The 19,193-nt window shown below is 46.0% G+C and overlaps 1 protein-coding gene across 3 annotated transcripts in view; it reads right to left on the reverse strand.

Moving 5' to 3' along the window:
* ZNF76 (zinc finger protein 76) overlaps window positions 1-19,144 on the reverse strand; it is a 33,512-nt gene extending 14,368 nt beyond the window's left edge. For 2 of the 3 annotated variants that reach the window (XM_073884885.1, XM_025862454.2), the window contains exons 1-2: window positions 18,831-19,144; window positions 2-170 (exon numbers count right to left, since the gene is read on the reverse strand). In XM_073884885.1, the coding sequence (XP_073740986.1) occupies window positions 2-74 (73 nt within the window). In that variant the 5' untranslated portion in view covers window positions 75-170; window positions 18,831-19,144. The remainder of the gene's footprint in view (window position 1; window positions 171-18,830) is intronic. The other variant, XM_073884883.1, reaches the window with a different exon arrangement.
* Window positions 19,145-19,193: the final 49 nt, after the last annotated feature.

Raw genomic sequence — 19,193 nt, forward strand, 5'->3', positions numbered from 1 at the left:
CCTTTGACAGCTTGCTGGACATAGGCCGTCGTCCCATCACTGAGGGTCACCGTTTGCAGCCCCAAGCTCTCCATGGCAAACTGCTACTCGTACACTCAGACATGAAGTTGGCTTCTGGCCAGCACCAAGAGCCACCGCTGAGGTCAGAGATTTCCTTCTGGGTCACAAGTCTGAGAAAATGGACAGTGTCACATTATGAGTTGCACAGCTTTCTCCTGCTACAAGGACACATAAGGAAAGAGTGAATGAGGCCAACTAAGAAGAAAAAGAGATGAATTCTTCCAAGTATAGAACTATGCTGGCTTTTGTGAAGGTTCACAATATAAATATTGAAGAATTCTAAAAGTTGAGCATACAACAGAGGCACGCCAGCCAAACGGGTTGTAAAGTAACATTCATTGATCAAAACCCACTTTTAAACTCGCTCTCCTGGGGCGCCTGGGTGGCTCAGTTGGTTAAGTGTCTGCCTTCGGCTCAGGTCATGATCCAGGGGTCCTGGGATCGAGCCCCGCATCGGGCTCCCTGCTCAGCGGGGAGCCTGCTTCTCCCTCTCCCTCCACCCCTCCCCAGCTCATGCTCGCTCTCTCTCTCTAATAAATAAATAAAATCCTTAAACTCACTGTCCTTAGAAGGAAGCCCTGTTAAAGGCAGGCTGCCAGCCCCAGTGCTGCTGGTTCTGGGGAGCACACATCACACCTCTACACATTCCAACAGCTCTCCTATGCTCGGATCTATCCATCCACTGGCCTTGTTGAGTATCGTCAGTGAACATCCCACAGGCATCACAAACAGAATGAGGCCCCAACAGAACTCATCATGTGCTCCCCAGAACTCTTCTCTTCCAGTATCCCCCATCCCTGGGCTAGCATTTCCAGCCACCCAGAATTGGTGGGGTCATCCTTGATTCCTTCTTTGTCCTCAAAAGTCTAGATACACCACTATCTGACACCATATACAAAAATTAACTCAAAAGGGATTAAAGACTTGAATGTAAGACCTGAAACCATAGAACTCCTAGAAGAAAACATAGGTGGTAAGCTCCCTGACATGGTCTTGGCTATAATTTTTTGGATTTGACACCAAAAGCAAAGGAAACAAAAGCGAAAATAAACAAGTGGGACTACATCAAACTAAAAAAGTTCCTTCACGGCGAAGGAAACCATCAACAAAATGAAAAGGCAACCTACAGAAAGGGAGAAATATCTGCAAATCACATATCTGATAAGGGGTTAATATCCAAAAGATACGAAGAGCTCATACAACTTAATAGCAAATACCCGAAACAATTCAATTAAAAACCAGGCAGAGGATCTGAATCAACATTTTCCAAAGAAGACATCCAAATGGCCAACAGGTACATGAAAAGATGCTCAACATCCCTAATCATGAGAGAAATGCAAATCAAAGCCACAATGAGATATCACCTGTTAGAATGGCTATTATCAAAAGGACGCAAAATAGCAACCGTTGGGGAGGATGTGGAGAAAAGGGAACCCTTGTGCACTGTTGGTGGGAATGGAAATTGGTGTAAATTGGAAAACAGTATGGAGGTTCCTCAAAAAATTAAAAATAAAACTACCATATATGATCCAGCAGTACCACTTCTGAGTATTTGTCCAAAGAAAATAAAAACACTGACTTGAAAAAATATACACATTCAGCATTATTTACAACAGCCAAGAGATGGAAAACTTAAGGGTCCGTGGATGGATGAATGGATAAAGAAACTGTGGTGCATATATACAACAGGATATTATTTCGCCATAAAAAAAGGAAATTTTGCCATCTGTGACAACACGGATGGACATAGATGGTATTATGCTAAGTGAAATAAGTCAAAGACAAATACCATATGATCTCACTCATGAATGGCACATAAAAACACCCAAATTCATAGATACAGAGAACAGATTGGTGGTTGCCAGAGGCAGGGGTTAGGGGTAGGCAAAATGGGTCAAGAGAGTCAAAAGGTACAAACTTGCAGTTATAAAATAAGTAAGTCATGGGGATGTAATGTACAGCATGGGGACTATAGTTAATAATACCGAACTGCATATTTGGCAGTTGCTAGGAGAATAAATCTGAAAAGTTCTCAACATAAGAAAACAATCTGTAATCATGTAGGGCGATGGATATTAACTAACTGTGGTGATCATTTTGAAATACATACAAACATTAAGTCATGATGTTGTGTATCTAAAACTTAAATATAATATTGTACATCAATTATACCTCAACTAGAAACAATTTTTAAAAACTTAAGGAGTCTATGTACCTATTTCGGATATCACCTCTCGCATCTTAACTACTATAAGAGCCTACTAATGTATGTCCTCAAATAAGCTCTTGCCTGTTTCCTAGGCATTTTGTAATATTGTGTCAGACTTTAAAAAGAAAGTTCAGGGGCACATGAGTGGCTCAGTGAGTTAAGCATCTGCCTTCCACTCAGGTTGTGATCTTGGCGGGGGCGGGGGGAGGCAAGGGAGCTAGGATGGAACCCCATGTCAGGTTCCCTGCTCAGCAGGGAGTCTGCTTCTCCCTCTCCCCACCCCCCTCCCCCACTCATGCTCTGTCTCCCTCAAATAAATAGAATCTTTGGGGGGGAAAAAAAAGTACAAACGTAAATCCACTACTTCCTTGATCAAAACGCTTCAAAAGCTTCCTATGGCCCTTGGACTCCACCTTGCAGGCAAGGCTGGGAGCTGTTACAAATCCCTGCAGCCCTTGGCTCTACCTCTTCCTAGCACTCACACACCTAGTCACCTACTTCAGTACTTATCACTGCCTCTTTCACATTTGTTGCCCACACAGGACTTTGGGCTCCAGCCTGGTTTCTGGTTCACTGTGGGCTCTCTGCAAATCCTTGTGGAGTGACTCACCGGGTCCTTGTGGGCAAGGAGGGAGGTGCTGGAGCAGCCTGCTGGCAAACTTCCTTTGCATTGGTGATCAGCCTACGTGAGCCAGAGCCCATAGCTGTGAAGTCTTGTATCTGGGTTTAGCAGTTACGATTCTCACTGCCCGTCCACAGAATTCCCCTGGACTTAGGACCTGGACTGCCTACTTGGTACTCACTATCTGCCAACTGATCTTCTCAATCAGTGCTCCCCAAACTGTTTTCATGTCGGGGCACCCAGAGAGAAGGATGTTTGTACGTAGCAGACGGCTTCTGCTTGAAGCCAGGAGCAACCAGCTGGGGCTCTGGCAGCCCCAAGGGCTGAGCGGGTCAATATCTTTTACATAACTATAGGCCACTTGTGACACACTGGTTGGGATGTTCTACTTTAGACTTGGCATCCCCATTAGAATTATTCATTCATTCTGCCCATAACCATTTACTGAATGGGCTAAGCTACTACTAGCAGTCAATAGTGAACAGTGCTGTAAAGGAACAGTGTACTAGGCATTTTATACATAGTAACTCATTTAATCCTCACAATGATCCTATAATTAAATACTGTTATTATCCTCATTTTATAGTTGAGGGAATTGAAGCCCGAGACACTAAGTAACTTGACTCAAGGCTGTACAGCTAGTAAGTGGTAGAGGAGGATTTTGAATCCAGGACATCTGGCTCCAGAGTATGCTCTTCAATACTTTACTATGCAGCCTAGTACAGAGGTTTTTAGCTAAAGCCACCTGAAAACACTATTTTGGTGTGCCAGCTTGTACGTTTTTCTGAAAAGAAGGGAGTTCAAGATTGTCATGAGTGTCTCACAGGGGTTAAAGGTAAAGAAGCACTGGTCTAGGTGGGAATTCTGGCACCTGACCCATCTATCTGGTCTACTAGGATCCTGGCAGTGACCCCAACCTCGCTCAGAGCCCTGATAACCACAAGCTCTGGTCCTGGCCTCTCTTGGTCTGCTCCCTGACCCTCGACTTTCAGAGTCTCAAGCAGGGAGAGAAATTCTTTTGGTCATCTGTTTTTGTTAACAGCATTGTCAGAATAAGGACACACGTGAGACCTAGGTCTGAAAACAAAGCAGATTATAGGTTGAAACAGGATTACAAAATGGCCTCAAATCTTTATGGCTGACTGCTGTGGCTGCTACAGCAATAGTTGGTTTAATTGAGCACACCTGTACTCTACTGGGACTTTCTGAGGAAAATCCGTGGCACGGTTAACAACACAGGTTCTGGAGTCAGACAGCCCGGGCTCTAACCCAGGCTCTACCTCTCTGAAGCTGTGTACCCTTGGGCAAGTCACTGAACCTCTCTGAGCTTCAGATGCCACTTGTAAAACAAATGGGACTAATAATAGCACCTTCGTCACAGGTTGCTGTAAGGATTAAATAAGGTCACATGTGTCAGCCTTTAGCACAGTGCTGGCACATAAGAAGTACCCTAGAAAAACCCCTCAGAGGAGGGGATGGAAGAGGAACAAAAAGGGAAGTGCTTTCGAAGCAACGGGCAATTTCCAAAAGGTAGCCAAACGCTGGCAACAGCCCTGGTCTAGACGTGTGCAGAAATGGCTTCTAATCTCAATTCTACCTCCTACGACTGCCCCCTTAGCTGTAAAGTGAAGTGCTGCTCCAGATGACCCTAAAATGCTTCCCACTGCTCGTGCTAATTACATTTACCACATAGACAGCCTTAAACGATGCCAGCCACTGTTCAAAGCACTTTACCTATATTAACTCTTTTAATCTTAAAAGTAACGCTATGAAGAAATAGGTATATTATCCCCACTTTATGGATGAGGTGACTGAGGCTTAGAGGTAGAGTAATTTATTCCAAGGTCCCACAGCTAGGAAATGCGGAAGCCAGGATTCCAAGCCAGGCTGGCCGGCCTAGGTCCACACCTCTCAATACCCCATGCATTTCTTCCTTCTGCTGATCCAGTGTGACACAAAACACTTGACTACTGATTAACTTTCCTCTCACCCACAGTAACTTAAACCCAGTCCTCTTGGACCTGACTACAATGGAAAGAGGGACAAGCTGGTAGCCACATTTCAGAATATAACACTTAGACTCAAAGAAAACAAATCTCCACTCCTTCACATGTTCTCATGTCCAGGCTAAATATTCAATTTTCCTCAAGCCCATAATATAGACCTTTAAAACAGTCCACTGTGGCTCTCCAGGCTTTCCTGATCTCTGCTGCTGCCTTCCAACAGGGCCTGACCGCGGGTGGGGAGAAGGTGCTCAGTGGCGGCCAGGTGTGTACGAGGGTCTGATTGCCATTTCTCTCCCTTTCCTTTGTGAAACGATGCTTTCCTCGGACTCCTTCTGTGCTGGTACTAAACTGACAACAGTGATACTGGCAGAGCCAAAGAGAGGCCTGTCACTGCCTCTGGATGGCTGTGACTGCACATTTCCTGCCTGCACTTCACATTTCAGATTCATAACTCCAGTGGCCTTCTGAGCAAGGATGGAGGGGGAGCAGGGGCAGCTGCTCTGTTTTCTCCTTGTAGGGTATAAGGTTTGTCAGCTCCCCAGTGACCTAAGCTGGGTGTAAGGGAGAGACAGACTGGGGATTGTGGAGGGGAGAGAAGAGCCATGACAGTGGGTAGGGATGAACAGGGAGTACTCCCAGACTCTTCCAGAATTTGCAGCCAGCTTCTGTTTGTTGCATTTTAAAATGAACTTAACCTATTATTGTTGGCTCTGATGCAGGAAAGAGCCCTATGGCTTCATAATACATAAATGTTTCCTAATGTAAAAACGTAAATTATCATTTATCAGGGAGAGAGAACATTTAGAAAAGCTTTTTGGATACTTCGGATCTTTAGGCCTTTCTATGAAACAAGATGTGCTTCAATTGTCTCCTCAAAGCAGAAAAATAAGGGCCATGGAAGACGGGAAACTAGATGGCAGCTATATATTTGTGTTTCCCCACTTTGGCACGGTACAGATCTCATCTGACCCACACCCAAGCTAGGCTGCCTTGGCCACAGGCACCTGTTCACTCTTCCATCATCTTCTGCCAACCCAAACTCCTCGGACATTTGCAACAAGGCTTTCTGTGCCCTGCCTCAGCCAGCCCAGAGGATAACTGTATTTAGAAGCCAAAAAAAAAAAAAAAGAAAAGAAAAAGAAAAAGAAAGAAAAAAAGAAAAAACTAAAACATTTGCTTGGAAGGAGAAGATTGTTCAAGTTGGGGGGGGGCATGGGAGACTTAATTTTCACTCAGGAAATTCCTCATTTGGAGATAAACAAAACTCAGAGAGGACAAAGTGACATTATGTTGGGAGAGACAGAGGCTGAGCAAGTCAAGTGGCAAACAAATGAGAACCAGATTTGGAAGAGCTGTAGTAAAATGATTCAGTATTTGTTATTATAGAAAAGGACTTCAATGCACACACAAAAACCCTAGTGAAACAGGCTTGGTTCTGTGGGTTTTCAAATAGTAAAGAGAAAACAGGAAATTAATAACAGAAACTTGCATTAACATAACACACATTTAGAACATCAGCTAAGCATCTCTTTGCAAAAGGCACATTGATTTTAAAAGCCCAAATCACTTTTCAGTATGGTTCCTATTTGGCTACTACAATTTTTATAGATTTTAATTAGTCACAGAAAAGAGAGTAATTAGGCAAAGCAGATTATTTTTAATTCCAAAGGGCAATGAAAATGCATACCCCTTTACTAGCTGAACAGAATTCATTTAAACTAAAATAGGTAACTTAAAAACCTAATATTCAGTCCTAAGTTTAAGGTGAATTTTAACACCTTAGTTTGTAAACACCAAACACAGAATCATGGCTGAGTTTCAAACCCACCTTTAGTCCATGGAAAGAAAAGTTCAGAATAGTCATTTTGAAAGGGTGATCCTAAGGGTGTGCTTTATACCAATATGCAAATTAATATAGATATTACCAAGTTACATCTGACTTGTTTCTGGGGTCACTGCTGGCTTGGGAAGGGCTTTTTTTAAAGATTTTATTTATTTGACAGAGAGAGAGAGAGCACGAGAGCACACAAGCAGGGGGAGTGGCAGGCAGAGGGAGAGGGAGAAGCAGGCTCCCCGCTGAGCAGAAAACCCAGGACCCTGGGATCATGATGGGAGCCAAAGACAGACGCTTAACCAATTGAGCCACCCAGGCATCCAGGGAAGCGCTATTTGAAAATGAAACATGCCATCAGCCATCAGGAGGGACCGGATCATCATAGTTATTTAGGAGCATTATGTTATTTAAAAACATCACTCCAGGGGTGCCTGGGTGGCTCCGTCGTTAAGCGTTTGCCTTCGTCTCTGTCAAAATAAATAAATAAAATCTTTAAAAAATAAAATAAAGTAAAATAAAAACATCACCTCAGGACAAAAAGGTTAAATTTATTCCATCAGTTCATTAAAATGGAACAAGATCCAAATCTCAACTAGGAAGAAAAGGTAGTTTTTGCTTTTGAAGCAAAAGAAAATCAAGTCAAAAGAAGAGTTAGGTTTAAAAAAAATCAGTATTAAGGGAAAATATTAAAGAAAATACAAGACATGATATTAAAAACACATGCAACTTAAACGTACACTTAAAAATGGTTAAGACGGTGAATTTTATGTTACGTGTATTTTACCACAATAAAAAAAAATTGGGTGGATAAAAAGAAACACACGCAGACACATATAAACTTCCAAGAACAGTATCAAATTCCCACTGGACAAATAAGGCTAGAGTATGAATTCATGCAAGAAAAACACTAGTAGTAAATAAATAATTCAAAAACGGTTTACTCTCATTAGTAATTAAAGTACAAGACAAAATAATCATGGTGGTATTATACTTATCCCATTACCATAAATCAAAGTAAAAGTATTAACATCCAACAGACAATGAGATACCACTACACACCTATCACAATAGCCCAAATCCAAAACAGTGGTAACAGTAAATGCTGGCAAGGATGTGGAAGAACAGGAACTTTCATTTGTTGCTGGTGGGGATGCAAAATGGTACTGTGGAAGGCAGTTTGGTGGTTTCTTACAAAATTAAACAGTCTTGGGGCGCCTGGGTGGCTCAGTCGTTAAGCGTCTGCCTTCGGCTCAGGTCATGATCCCGGGGTCCTGGGATCGAGCCCCACATCGGGCTCCCTGCTTCATGGGAGGCCTGCTTCTCCCTCTCCCACTCCCCCTGCTTGCGTTCCCTCTCTCGCTGTGTCTCTCTCTGTCAAATAAATGGATAAAATCTTTACAAAAATAAAAAAAATTAGAAAAATTAAACAGTCTTACCAAATGATCCAGCATTCCTACTCCTAAATGGGTTGAAAACTTATGTCCACAGAAAACCTGCACATGGATGTTTATAGCAGCTTTATTCCTAATTGCCAAAAGCTGAGAGCAACTAAGATGTCCTTCAATAAACAAACTGTGGTACATCCAGACAATGGAATATATTTCGGTGATAAAAAGAAATGAGCTATTAAGTCATGAAAAGACATGGAAGAAACTTACATGCATTTTGCTAAGTGGAAGAAGTCAATCTGAAAAGGCTACACACAGTATGGATCCAACTATATGACTTCTGGAAAAGGCAAAACTATACAGACAGGAATAATATCAGTGGTTGCCAAGGATGCGGGGGGTGGGAGAGGACAGATGCACGGAGGGAGCGCAGGGCATTTTTAGGTCAGTGAAACAGTTCTGTAATGGTGGACATATACCCAACATTATGTATTTGTCAAAACCCATAGAATATACAGCACAAAGAGTGAACCATAATGTAAACTATGAACTTTAGTTAATAATAATGCATCAATATTAGTTCATCAATTGTAGCAAATATACCACACCAGTGCAAGATGTTAGTAATAGGGAAAACCAGGAACTGGGGAGGGAAGGGGGGCAAATGGGAACTCTGCATTTTCTTTTTTTTTAATTACTTTTTAAAAAAGATTTTATTTATTTATTTATGTATTTGTCAGAGACAGAGCACAAGTGGGGGAGCTGCAGGCAGAGGGAGAAGGAGGGTCCCCACTGAGCAAGGAGCCTGATGCAGGACTTGTTCCCAGTAACCTGGGATCATGACCTGAATTGAAGGCAGACGCCTAACTGACTGAGCCACACAGGCATCCCTCTTTTTTTTTTTTTTTTAAAGATTTTATTTGAGAGAAAACGAGCAAGAGCATGAGCCAGGGGAGGGGCAGAGGGAAAGGGAGAAACCGACTCTCTGCTGAACAGGGAGCTCAATGCAGGGCTTGATCCCAGGACCCTGGGATCATGACTGAAGGCAGATGTTTAACCCGACTGAGCCACCCAGGTGCCCCAGGAACTCTCTGCATTTTCTATTCAATTTTTCTATAAACCTAAAAATGTTCTAAGAAATAAAGTCTCTTAATTAAAAAAAAAAAAGAAATCCAACCATCAATGTTGGCAAAGCCAGGAGGCAGGCACAAATGAGCATTGCAGACAGCGCTAGAGACTGCTCCAGGCTTTCCAGAAGACAAACCATCAATTCTTAACCCCACCGGGGAAGGCTCAGGATCTGAGATCTAAGAACCTCATCTTCATAATTCATTCCACAAAAAGAATGCACAGAAAATATAGCTACTTGCACGGGGTGCTTGTTTAAGCCTTTGGGACAAGAACCACGAAGCCCATCTGGATGAATGGAGGAAAGTGAACAAACGAACACGAAGTGAAACAAGACATAAGGTTAACACTCATCCAGTTTCAACTTGCAGACACCTTAACTCCAAGTGAGGTGAGAACGAAAGAGGCCAAAAAGAGATGAGTAGGTGCACTAAAAGGAAGGGGTATAACCTTTCAAAAAGATAAGGTCACTGAGATGAAAAGAAACCAGCTGAGAGGTACTTCTCCAGTGGACACTAAACGCATTTGCTTGGTTACCAGCTCTTCCCTCTTGGGGTCTCCCTTTATTCCCCCACAGCCCTCCCATCACTAGCTGCACCTCGTCCCTGCCAAGTCCTGCAGGAAAAGACATCTATTTCTCCTTTAATTCATGTTAAAGACTGAGGTAGGGAACTTCTTCCTCTAGGATTTTCCTTTCTTCTAACCACCAGAGGTCTGGTGGCTATCTTTTTACATGTGGTATTCCTCATACTGGGCTGTGTTGGGCTTTGTATGTCTTGAGGAATAGAGTGTCAAGGTGGGTCCCATTATTCAGTATGCTGAATACTGGACCCCAGTATGTTGATCTGTAGGTGACCTGTATACATTTTTTAAAGATTTTATTTAATTATTTGACAGAAAGCAAGAGAGCACAAGCAGGTGGAGCAGCAGAGGGAGAGGGAGACGGAGAAGCAGGCTCCCCACTGAGCAGGGAGCCTGACGCAGGGCTCGATCCCAGGACCCTGGGATCATGACCTGAACCGAAGGCAGATGCTTAACCAACTGAGACACCCAGGGGCCCCGGGGATCTGTTTATTTTTAATTCAGAGCAATGTCTATGAAGCTGTGGGGGAAACACGCAGAGTCTTCCATTGCTGGGGGATATACATCGGTACGAGCTCTATGTAGGGCAACTTGGCAGTATTGATCAAAAGTACAAATGTACCGGGGCGCCTGGGTGGCTGAGTCGGTTAAGCGTCTGCCTTCAGCTCAGGTCATGACCCCAGGGTCCTGGGATCGAGCCCTGCATCGGGATCCCTGCTCTGCGGGAAGCCTGCTTCTCCCTCTCCCACTCCCCTTGCTTGTGTTCCCTCTCTCGCTGTCTCTCTCTGCCAAATAAAAAAATAAAATCTTAAAAAAAAAAAAAAAGTACAAATGTACCTACCAGCTGACCCAGCAACTTCAGGTCTAGTCTGCAGGAAGACATACACATGTGGAAAATGGCACGGGTCTAAGGTTAGTCATGGCACCCCTGTATGTAGTAATAGCAAAAACATTAAAAGCAGCATAAATGTCTATCGATATGGAACTTCTATACGATAGGCAGACATAGGTAAATGAGGAAGGTCCTCCCATATTGACATGCAAAGATCTCCAAAACATATTAAACAAAAAAATGGGAAGGTGTAAAACAGTGCCTTCTGTATGCTGCCACTGGAGCACAAAAATCTGTGGCAAGATGGTCGAGAAATGACTAACTAGGGTTGCCTACATAAGGGTAACTGAGTGACTGGGGAATAGTAATGCAAGGTTGACTTTTCACTGAACTTAGGGCTCGTGAATGTCTTATCTACATTAAAGAAACAAATACAAATACATGAATGAAAGAAGAAAGTCTGAAAGCATGCCTTGCACTCCTTTTGTTGGCTATTCTGATTCTCCATTCATGAGGCATGGCTAGTTCAGTGCCGACAGCATAGATTTGAGGTTATAGGTTTGTAGCAAAACCACATCTGAAAACTTAGCTTCACAATTCATGGATCGTACAGAAAGGTGATCAAGCTGAGCATGAGGCAACAGCGAATCTACCAGGACTTGGGACCATGCTGGCTCTAGCACATGTGGACCCGGCCTGCTCACAAGGGGGGTGGGGGGTTCCGGCTGAGTGGTGGCTGAGCAGGAGCTGCCTTTGTCCTTCCCTGTTTCTGTGGCCTCAGGCAGGACTTCCTGGGTTGAGAGGATGATATTCTCAAACAGAGAGAACTCTGATCTCAGGGACACCCTCCACATCTAAGCCTTAGGTCAGTTCCACAATCTCACAGAGCCCCCATTTCCTTGGTTCTTATCGTAACTGCATGGGTGTCAGGCTTTATCAGCTATCCCACGGCAGGGGGACTTCCAATAAATGCAGTGAGAAACAGTACCAAGCTAGCAAGTTGTATCTGGGCTTCTCAAGAGATGAACCATTTACTGAGGACAAGCTCAGGGTGAACGTTAACCCAGAGGCACCAGAAGAAGTGCTCTGATTTCCGGCTGGTGACAGTTTAATGTGCTGTGAGGCTTTGAACATCACATCCAACAGCCCAGATCTTTTTGATTCTGGGCTCTAAGTGAGGAGCCTAAATAGGCCCTGTGCTTCTTACCAGCAAAACAGAGACAACTGCATAGGATCCCTGCATAGGATTTGGAACCATCTACTACACTCACGGCAACACCCATTTCTCTACCTTGACTGAGAACTGCCAAGGCAAGAGGCATCTGAAGTTTTGTCAGTAGCTTTAAGGCCACTGGTTAAAGACAACGGCTTTAGCTGACCTTGGATTTTAGCTCAGTGGTTTTGTTTCACTCACCAGGACAAAATTTCCCCATTCCATTAAATGAAAGATGATTACATACCCACTCTAAACAAATTTTGTGGGTGACCTGTCAATGAAGATGGGCTGTATCCTGTACTCTTGTTTAGCTGGTCATAGACTCTCCTTACAATATAAACACTGAGATCTAAATGACACAAGGATAAACACGGCACAGCAAGCACAGCGACCGTGCTTCCAGATGCAGTGAAGGGATTACTCTGCCACAGTATGTGCCACAGTATGTGTCCTCCTTAAATCGGACTCTTCTGGGGGGGCGGGAATAACACACTCCTACTTGCTTATTAACTTACGTTGCTTGAGAGCATGTGTTTTGGTGTAATCAGCACCTAACAAAGAATGTGTCCCCAGATACTAAATGAATAATACCATTAGATCACATAGCTAACCGAGCTCTTTAGCTAAAATCTGAATCCTAAATCAGCTCCACTTACTGTGAATGAGCTCTAATGGAAACTCCTGAGGGCAGATTCGGAACCATCTACTACAGAACTAGGAGTTCCTGAAGAGAAGATCCTAGCAGAGGAATAAATGTTGAAAGAATGGAGGAGGGAAGAAACTGAGTCCCACGACCCCCGCTCTTCCCCAGCCCCACCACCTTTACTAGCTTGGACTATCATCTCTGACATCCATGTTCACTTTTCTCCCAGACCCAGGTGAAGCACAGGCTTTCCCTAGCTAATGTCACACCAGACCACCAGACTCTGGCCTGTTTCCTCTGCACTTAGCAGCGAAGCTGCACCAGGGAGCTGGTCTGTAGTGTTCCACGAGGGCACGGATGCATCTTCTGCATCCAGCACTCACTGGACGTTACTTTAGCGAAGGAAGGACTCTTACACTGCTACCTGGTGTAGGGCTCAGCAGTTTAAAATGCTCTCAGATATACAGATACGTTATCTTGTTGACTCCGAGCACTAGTTCATTGACTCTCACAATGGGTGTGGGCTGAGAAGAGGGTTCGTTTCTAGTCTAATGCAGTCATTCTGCAGATGAAGATCTGGAGGTCAGAGCTGTGGGACGGAGTTCCAAAGGATCACACAAGCTAGCTGGTGGCAAGCCAGTGTCCTTCCACTGTACTGCCCTGTCTCTTGCTCAGGAATAGTGTTCTTTCAGCTCTCAGATGAGCAGAAATTTACACGTCTCATAGACTTATCTAGCTGCTTATGCAACATCTCCGTGTCCCCAAACACCTGAAACTTGACACATTCGCAAGTGAACTCCTTATCCATCCCTTCTCGCACCCTGCCCCCTCCTCCAGGCTCCCCCCTTTCAGTAAATGGTAACTCCATCCTTCAGTTGCTCAGGCCAAAAATGAGGGAGCCATCCTCAACTTCTCTATTTCTTTCACATGTCATATCCAATCCATCAGGGGATCCTGCTGGCGCCTCTTTCAAAATATAGCCAGAATCCAACCACTTCTCACTCTTCCACTGCTTTAACTTTGGGTCCAAGCCATCAGCTTCCCTTGCCTGGATTCTTACAGTAGCCTCCCAACCGGCTTCCCTCCTTCCACTCTTGCCTTCTTGTTACTCTCACCAAAGCAGACAGAATGATCCTGAATGTCAGATCACGTCACTTATCTGTTTAGAACCCTCCAATGAGGGGCGCCTGGGTGGCTCAGTCGTTAAGCGTCTGCCTTCCGCTCAGGTCATGATCCCGGGGTCCTGGGATCGAGCCCAGCATCGGGCTCCCTGCTCAGCGGGAAGCCTGCTTCTCCCTCTCCCACTCCCCCTGCTTGTGTTCCCTCTCTCACTCTCTGTCAAATAATAAATAAAAATTAAAAAAAAAAAACAACCCTCCAATGGCTCCTCTCTCATGCTGCACAATAAAATCCTGACATGACCTGCCACCAACCCACTCCCACCCCCACATCTCCTGCTCTGTTTCCCCTCTCTTACTCTACTGCAGCCAGACTGGCTGACGCCTTTGTGGTCCTCGAATATAGAATATACAAGGCATACTCCTGCTCTGGAGCCTTGGCACTTGCTGTTCCCTCTGACTGGAATATATTTCCCCCAGAAATATGCTTGACTCACCGCTTAACTTCTTACAGGTTTTTGCTCAAATGTTACCTTTTCAATGAGAACTTCCTTAACCACCCTGTTTAAAATTTAACACCCTGACTTCTGGTACTCTCTCCCTTCTCTGCTCAATTTTCTTTTTTCTTTTAAAGAATTTTTATTTATTTATTTGAGAGAGAGAATGAGAGAGAGAGAGAGAGCATGAGAGGGGGGAGGCTCAGAGGGAGAAACAGACTCACTGCCGAGCAGGGAGCCCAATGCGGGACTTGATCCTGGGATTCCAGGATCATGACACGAGCCAAAGGCAGTCGCTTAACCAACTGAGCCACCCAGGCATCCTCTGCTCAATTTTCTCAGCATAGATTTTACTTGTTTATTTGTTTATTGTATGTCTCACCCCCCACGGTGAGCTCCTTAAGTCCCAGAACTTTGTCTTATTCACCGCTCTATCTCTGGGTACTAGAAAAGTACGTGGTCTCTAGCAGAAAGTCAGCCAATTATCTGTGGAATGAATGAATGAATGAGGCAATGAATGAACACCCATATCTTTAAGATCTCCCAGTAATCTGAAGGCCTTAGGCCCAAAGGGGACGACCCTAGTGAGACCTAGCTCTGGTCTCTCCTTCACCTCCCACCCTCCATACTGCTTCACCTTCTCAGGTTCAGGGCAACAGGTACTTGCTGCCAGCATGTTACAATTTCTGGGCCACCGGTACAAAATTCTGCTGGGTGCTAATTTTTGTATTTAGCATCCTGCTATCTCACAAACAGAAGAGGTCAGGGATAGGTTAGACTAAATATACTGCTTAACCTAGATAATAGTACTGACTCAGTAACATTTGTGTTGAGGTGTTTTCCAAGGAACATTGCTAAGTTTGCACTTGTTCATCTACCATTTTTTTAACTTCTATTATGGATTTCAAACATATGCAAAACTAGAAATAGTGGTAACGCGTCCCATGAACCTATTACCCAACTTCAACAACTGCCAACATTTTGCCAGTTTGATTTCTCCTATCCCCTGGTGGTCTTTGCAACCCCCAGTAAATATTTCATCTGGCTGTTTTCTTGAGAACTGGTCTGTCTATAACAGACCCTGGCCTGTTACCATTGTGTTCTAGCAACTAGGGCAACCAATCCCTCTAGTCTTACCAGATATACGGTAAAAATGAGCACTCACGCCCATTCCCCCAGCCGACTAATGAGTGAAAAAGGAAGTGTCTAAATTCCAGACTGTTTAAATCAAGGGACTTGCCCATTACTCCTCTGCAGGGATTTGGGGATGTGGGGGTTGTTGTGGCTACAAAAAGAACACAGACGCGAGCTGTTTTTACTTGTTTGTACCTGATGCAGAATTTCTGAGTGAGTTCATTCAATTCAGTCAGTATTTACGGACTACCTCAGAATATAAGGGACCAGATTAAGATGACAGAAGATAAAGAAAAACTCTGTTCTCAAGGAGATCGCCGTGGGGTTGGGGAGTGGGTGAGAAGTAAACAAATAACTAAGATCCATGGCAGAATACGCTCTGTGCCCTAAGAAAGGTTAAGCAAGCATAAGGCAAAAGCTTCTTTCAAAAATCAATTTGTAGACCCCAGGGCTTACCCCTTCCTTAACTCTAGGTTTGCCCTCTGCTGTTATTTATTGCTATACAGCCAATATAGGAGACCTGGGAATTTGGTGACCTGCAGAGTAGACTCTGGGATGTGGATCTTTAATGTCACATTTTGCTATTCACCATCCAGTGTTCCGGTGGGAGAGAACTGGAAAAGTCCTCCCAGAGCTTGGAAAACAATGGGGCTAATTCAATGCCGGCAGAAGCTAACACCCAGAGCATTCTACCCTGAGGGCATATACACCAAGCAGCTTCAGCTACAGAGGAGGATCGAAGAGGATCATGGGAGTGTGTCAAGGAGACGAGGCTCTATCAATTCAGAAAGATTTCCAAGACCTCCTCGCTAAAGGACAGTGATCTTGGTGATCTATGATCAGAAGTTCCTAGAAAAGAGTGTAGTTCTTTGGACAAACCAAAGAGGTCAGTGAGGTTTGGCCAGACAGTGCTAGGTATGAAGGTAGGAGAGCTGGCCACTCATGGGGCCCTGGAGTTAGATGCACAGAAGAGTGGAAGCAAGGAGAGGATGAGAGGGACATTTGCATCATAATCTATGTTACCGAAATTGGTGAGGTGAGGATGGCTGGGAGAAAAATAAGAGGAAGCACAGGAAGAGGCACTGTGAGAAGGGGCAGGGATGCAGGGAGAGGAAAACGGGGGGAAGACAACTCCGGTTTGAAGAGGAGCTCACTGATGACGAGGAGGATGCCACGGGATCGGGGAATATGGGAGGCAGGATCTTTTAGGAATCTGTGAAGAACGTGAAGAGGAGGGATCTCAGAATGGGAGGGTATATGGGTTCACGTTGGGATGGAAGGGGCTCCTTCCACTGAAGCTGGGGGAAGGAAGTCACTGGATAAAGAGCTACTTAGATGAAGGCTCTGGGGAACAGGACTTGGCTGAGGGTGGTAGAAGGGAGGCAGCTAGAACACTGAGAAGAGACTGAAAATAGGAAATCGTGCGAGGAAAGACTACTGGGCCAGAGGGTTTGAGAGTGTCTGAACTCCTGGCAGGGAAGGGACTTAGCAGGGTAAGTGGGTTTGGGGTAGAGTGCCTGTAAGCTGGCAGCCCCTTTAGGGTGAGATCGTGGAGTGAGGGCTGTGAGAGGATGTGTGGACAAAAGATGAAGAGAGGTATTAAGGTGCAGGGGTCTCAGGGCCCGTGGGGTGGAAAGTCATGAACAATGGGTTGAGGAAGTCACTAAGCCATGGGGCAAAGAGTCACAGAACCCTTGGGAGTCACGGTATGAATTAATGTTGGGCTTAGGAATCATTAGAAAGTAAGGAACAAGGGGCTCAGGGTGAGAGGACCTGGGAAAACTGCAGGTTTGGGGGTGAGAGGTAGTGGAGCAAGTGGGTTTTGAAGGCTGTGGACTCAAATACTTGGCTCTGCTACTTACTGCTTCAGGTTCTTTATTTATTTGAAACCAAACCAAACCAACAGAAATGGGAAATGGTGGTGGATATAGTAATAATCCCCTCTTGGCGTTGTCGAAAGGTAAATTTAATTTATACACAGAAAGCACGGCACACAGTAGGTGCTCAGCCAATCATAATTAAAGAGGGACGAGATAAAGAATCAGAGAAGGAGGAGGCCACAGCAGAGATTAAGAGGACGGGGATTCCAAGAGCTCCGGGGTAGAGGAGCAATGTAACGCATGGGCCCTGGCTGGTCTGCTGAATCCCTGGCACCCAGGACAGAGTAAGACCCATAGGAGCAGTTTGTATTTAAGGGTTCCCATGGGCCAGGCATGGTGCCGAGGGCTTTGTATGCATCTTCCAGGCAAGATTATTCCCCTCCCTTAGCAGAGGTGGAGGCCGAGGGTTCAGACAGGCTAAATGGTATGAAGAGCCAGAATCAGACCAGAACCGAGGTCTCTTATCACATCAATGCCCCTAGCTGAAGTGCTCTGCTATCTTGCTTCGCCAACATGTTAACTGACGGGGCCTGGTCAAGGGAAATGGGTATATGGACTATTAAGAGTGTAGGGGGGCATGGGAGTGAGGGAATAAAGTTCATGAAGCAAGTGGACCCTGAGGTGAGGTTACTAGAGAAAACTTCTAGCGAGGGTACAAAAATGATTGCAAACAAATATTATCTTGACTGAGAATTGCAGAATTTCACAGCTGGAAGGAAACTCTCAGATCACTTAACCCAGCCTTATCACAATACAGAAGACAAGCTGAGGCCCAGTGAGGAAGGGGCCTGTCCCAGGTTTCCAAAGCACAACGGTGGCAGAGCTGGGACTTGATGGGATCACACACTCAATCCAGAATTCTTTGATGCCTCCAACTACTACTACTTCATACTCATCTCTACATCTTCCCGGGCACCAGCATGGTGCTAGGGCACTTCTAAGTCATGTGCTGATTGACACTGAGGGGCTGAGGGTGCAGAGAGGGACGTCGGTGGGGGTGACTTTAGGATGAAGGGGGGAGCATGGAATGAGGATCATGAGGTTACAGGGCAAAGAAGGGATTACTAGATATTGGGGGTTATGTAGATGACTGGGTGGGAAACTATTGGAGTAGGGCTTAAGAGTTACCAGGAAAGGTTTGAGGGGAGTCACCAAGTTTGTGGGCGAACACGGGATAGAACCGTGGGAGTTACCGGACCAATGGTGTGTCATTGAGAAGGTTGGGGGGTCACCTACGAGGAGTGTGGGGTCTCGGGGCTTGAGTCACTGGATTAGAACTGAGGGAGTCACTGGGTTGGTGGGTCCCTGGGCAGAGCTGGGGAAATTCCTGGGTTGGCAGACTCAATGAATAAGAATTGAGGATTACCTGGCAAGGTTTTAGGGTCAGTGGGTGGGGTGCAGGGTCACAGAGGTGGAGGCGGGCGTGAGGTTTGGGAGTCGGGGTGGGGTTTAGAAGTCATGGGGGAGGAGTCGCAGGGCGGAAAGAAGGGGCAGGGATGGGGGCAGGGATGGGGGCCGGGGCCCCGGGTGGGGGAGGGGTCAGGTCGCCGTCTAGCCGCCCGGACGCTGGGCTAGGGCCGGAGGAGGGTGGGCACGCCGGGCTCGGGACCTTCCCGGGGCCCTGCGCCCGCCCGGCCTCCCACCTGGGCACGGTGGACCCACTCTTCCCGCAGCCACCAACCTGACAGCCCCCGAGGGCGACTCCGCCGACAGACCGCCATGCACCGGGCCCCGCCACCAGCGCCGGCCCCGCAACCCGCCTGCGCCATAGCCCGCCCGCCCGCGCGCAGCTTGCCTCGCGCGATATCCAGGTTCCAGGGCCGCCGCACTTTCCTCTCCTCGCGGCGCGCCTCTACCGGGCCCCGGAACCCGTATAGAAAATACAGGGCACGCTCCACCCCGCACCCCCAGTCGCCGCGGCAGCCGTCCTACTTATCCAGGTTCCCGGGCCCCTGGAGCCCAGGCGGCCGGGCTCTGAACCGTGCCCCTCCGAGCCCCGCCCCGCTCCCCGGCCGGGTGACGCACGGCCAGCGAGGCCGAGCGC

Source organism: Callorhinus ursinus, unplaced genomic scaffold, assembly GCF_003265705.2.
Source record: "Callorhinus ursinus isolate GAN/ISIS: 27379988/994484 unplaced genomic scaffold, GSC_fseal_2.0 scaffold59, whole genome shotgun sequence".
In the NCBI taxonomy this organism is placed as follows: domain Eukaryota; kingdom Metazoa; phylum Chordata; class Mammalia; order Carnivora; family Otariidae; genus Callorhinus; species Callorhinus ursinus.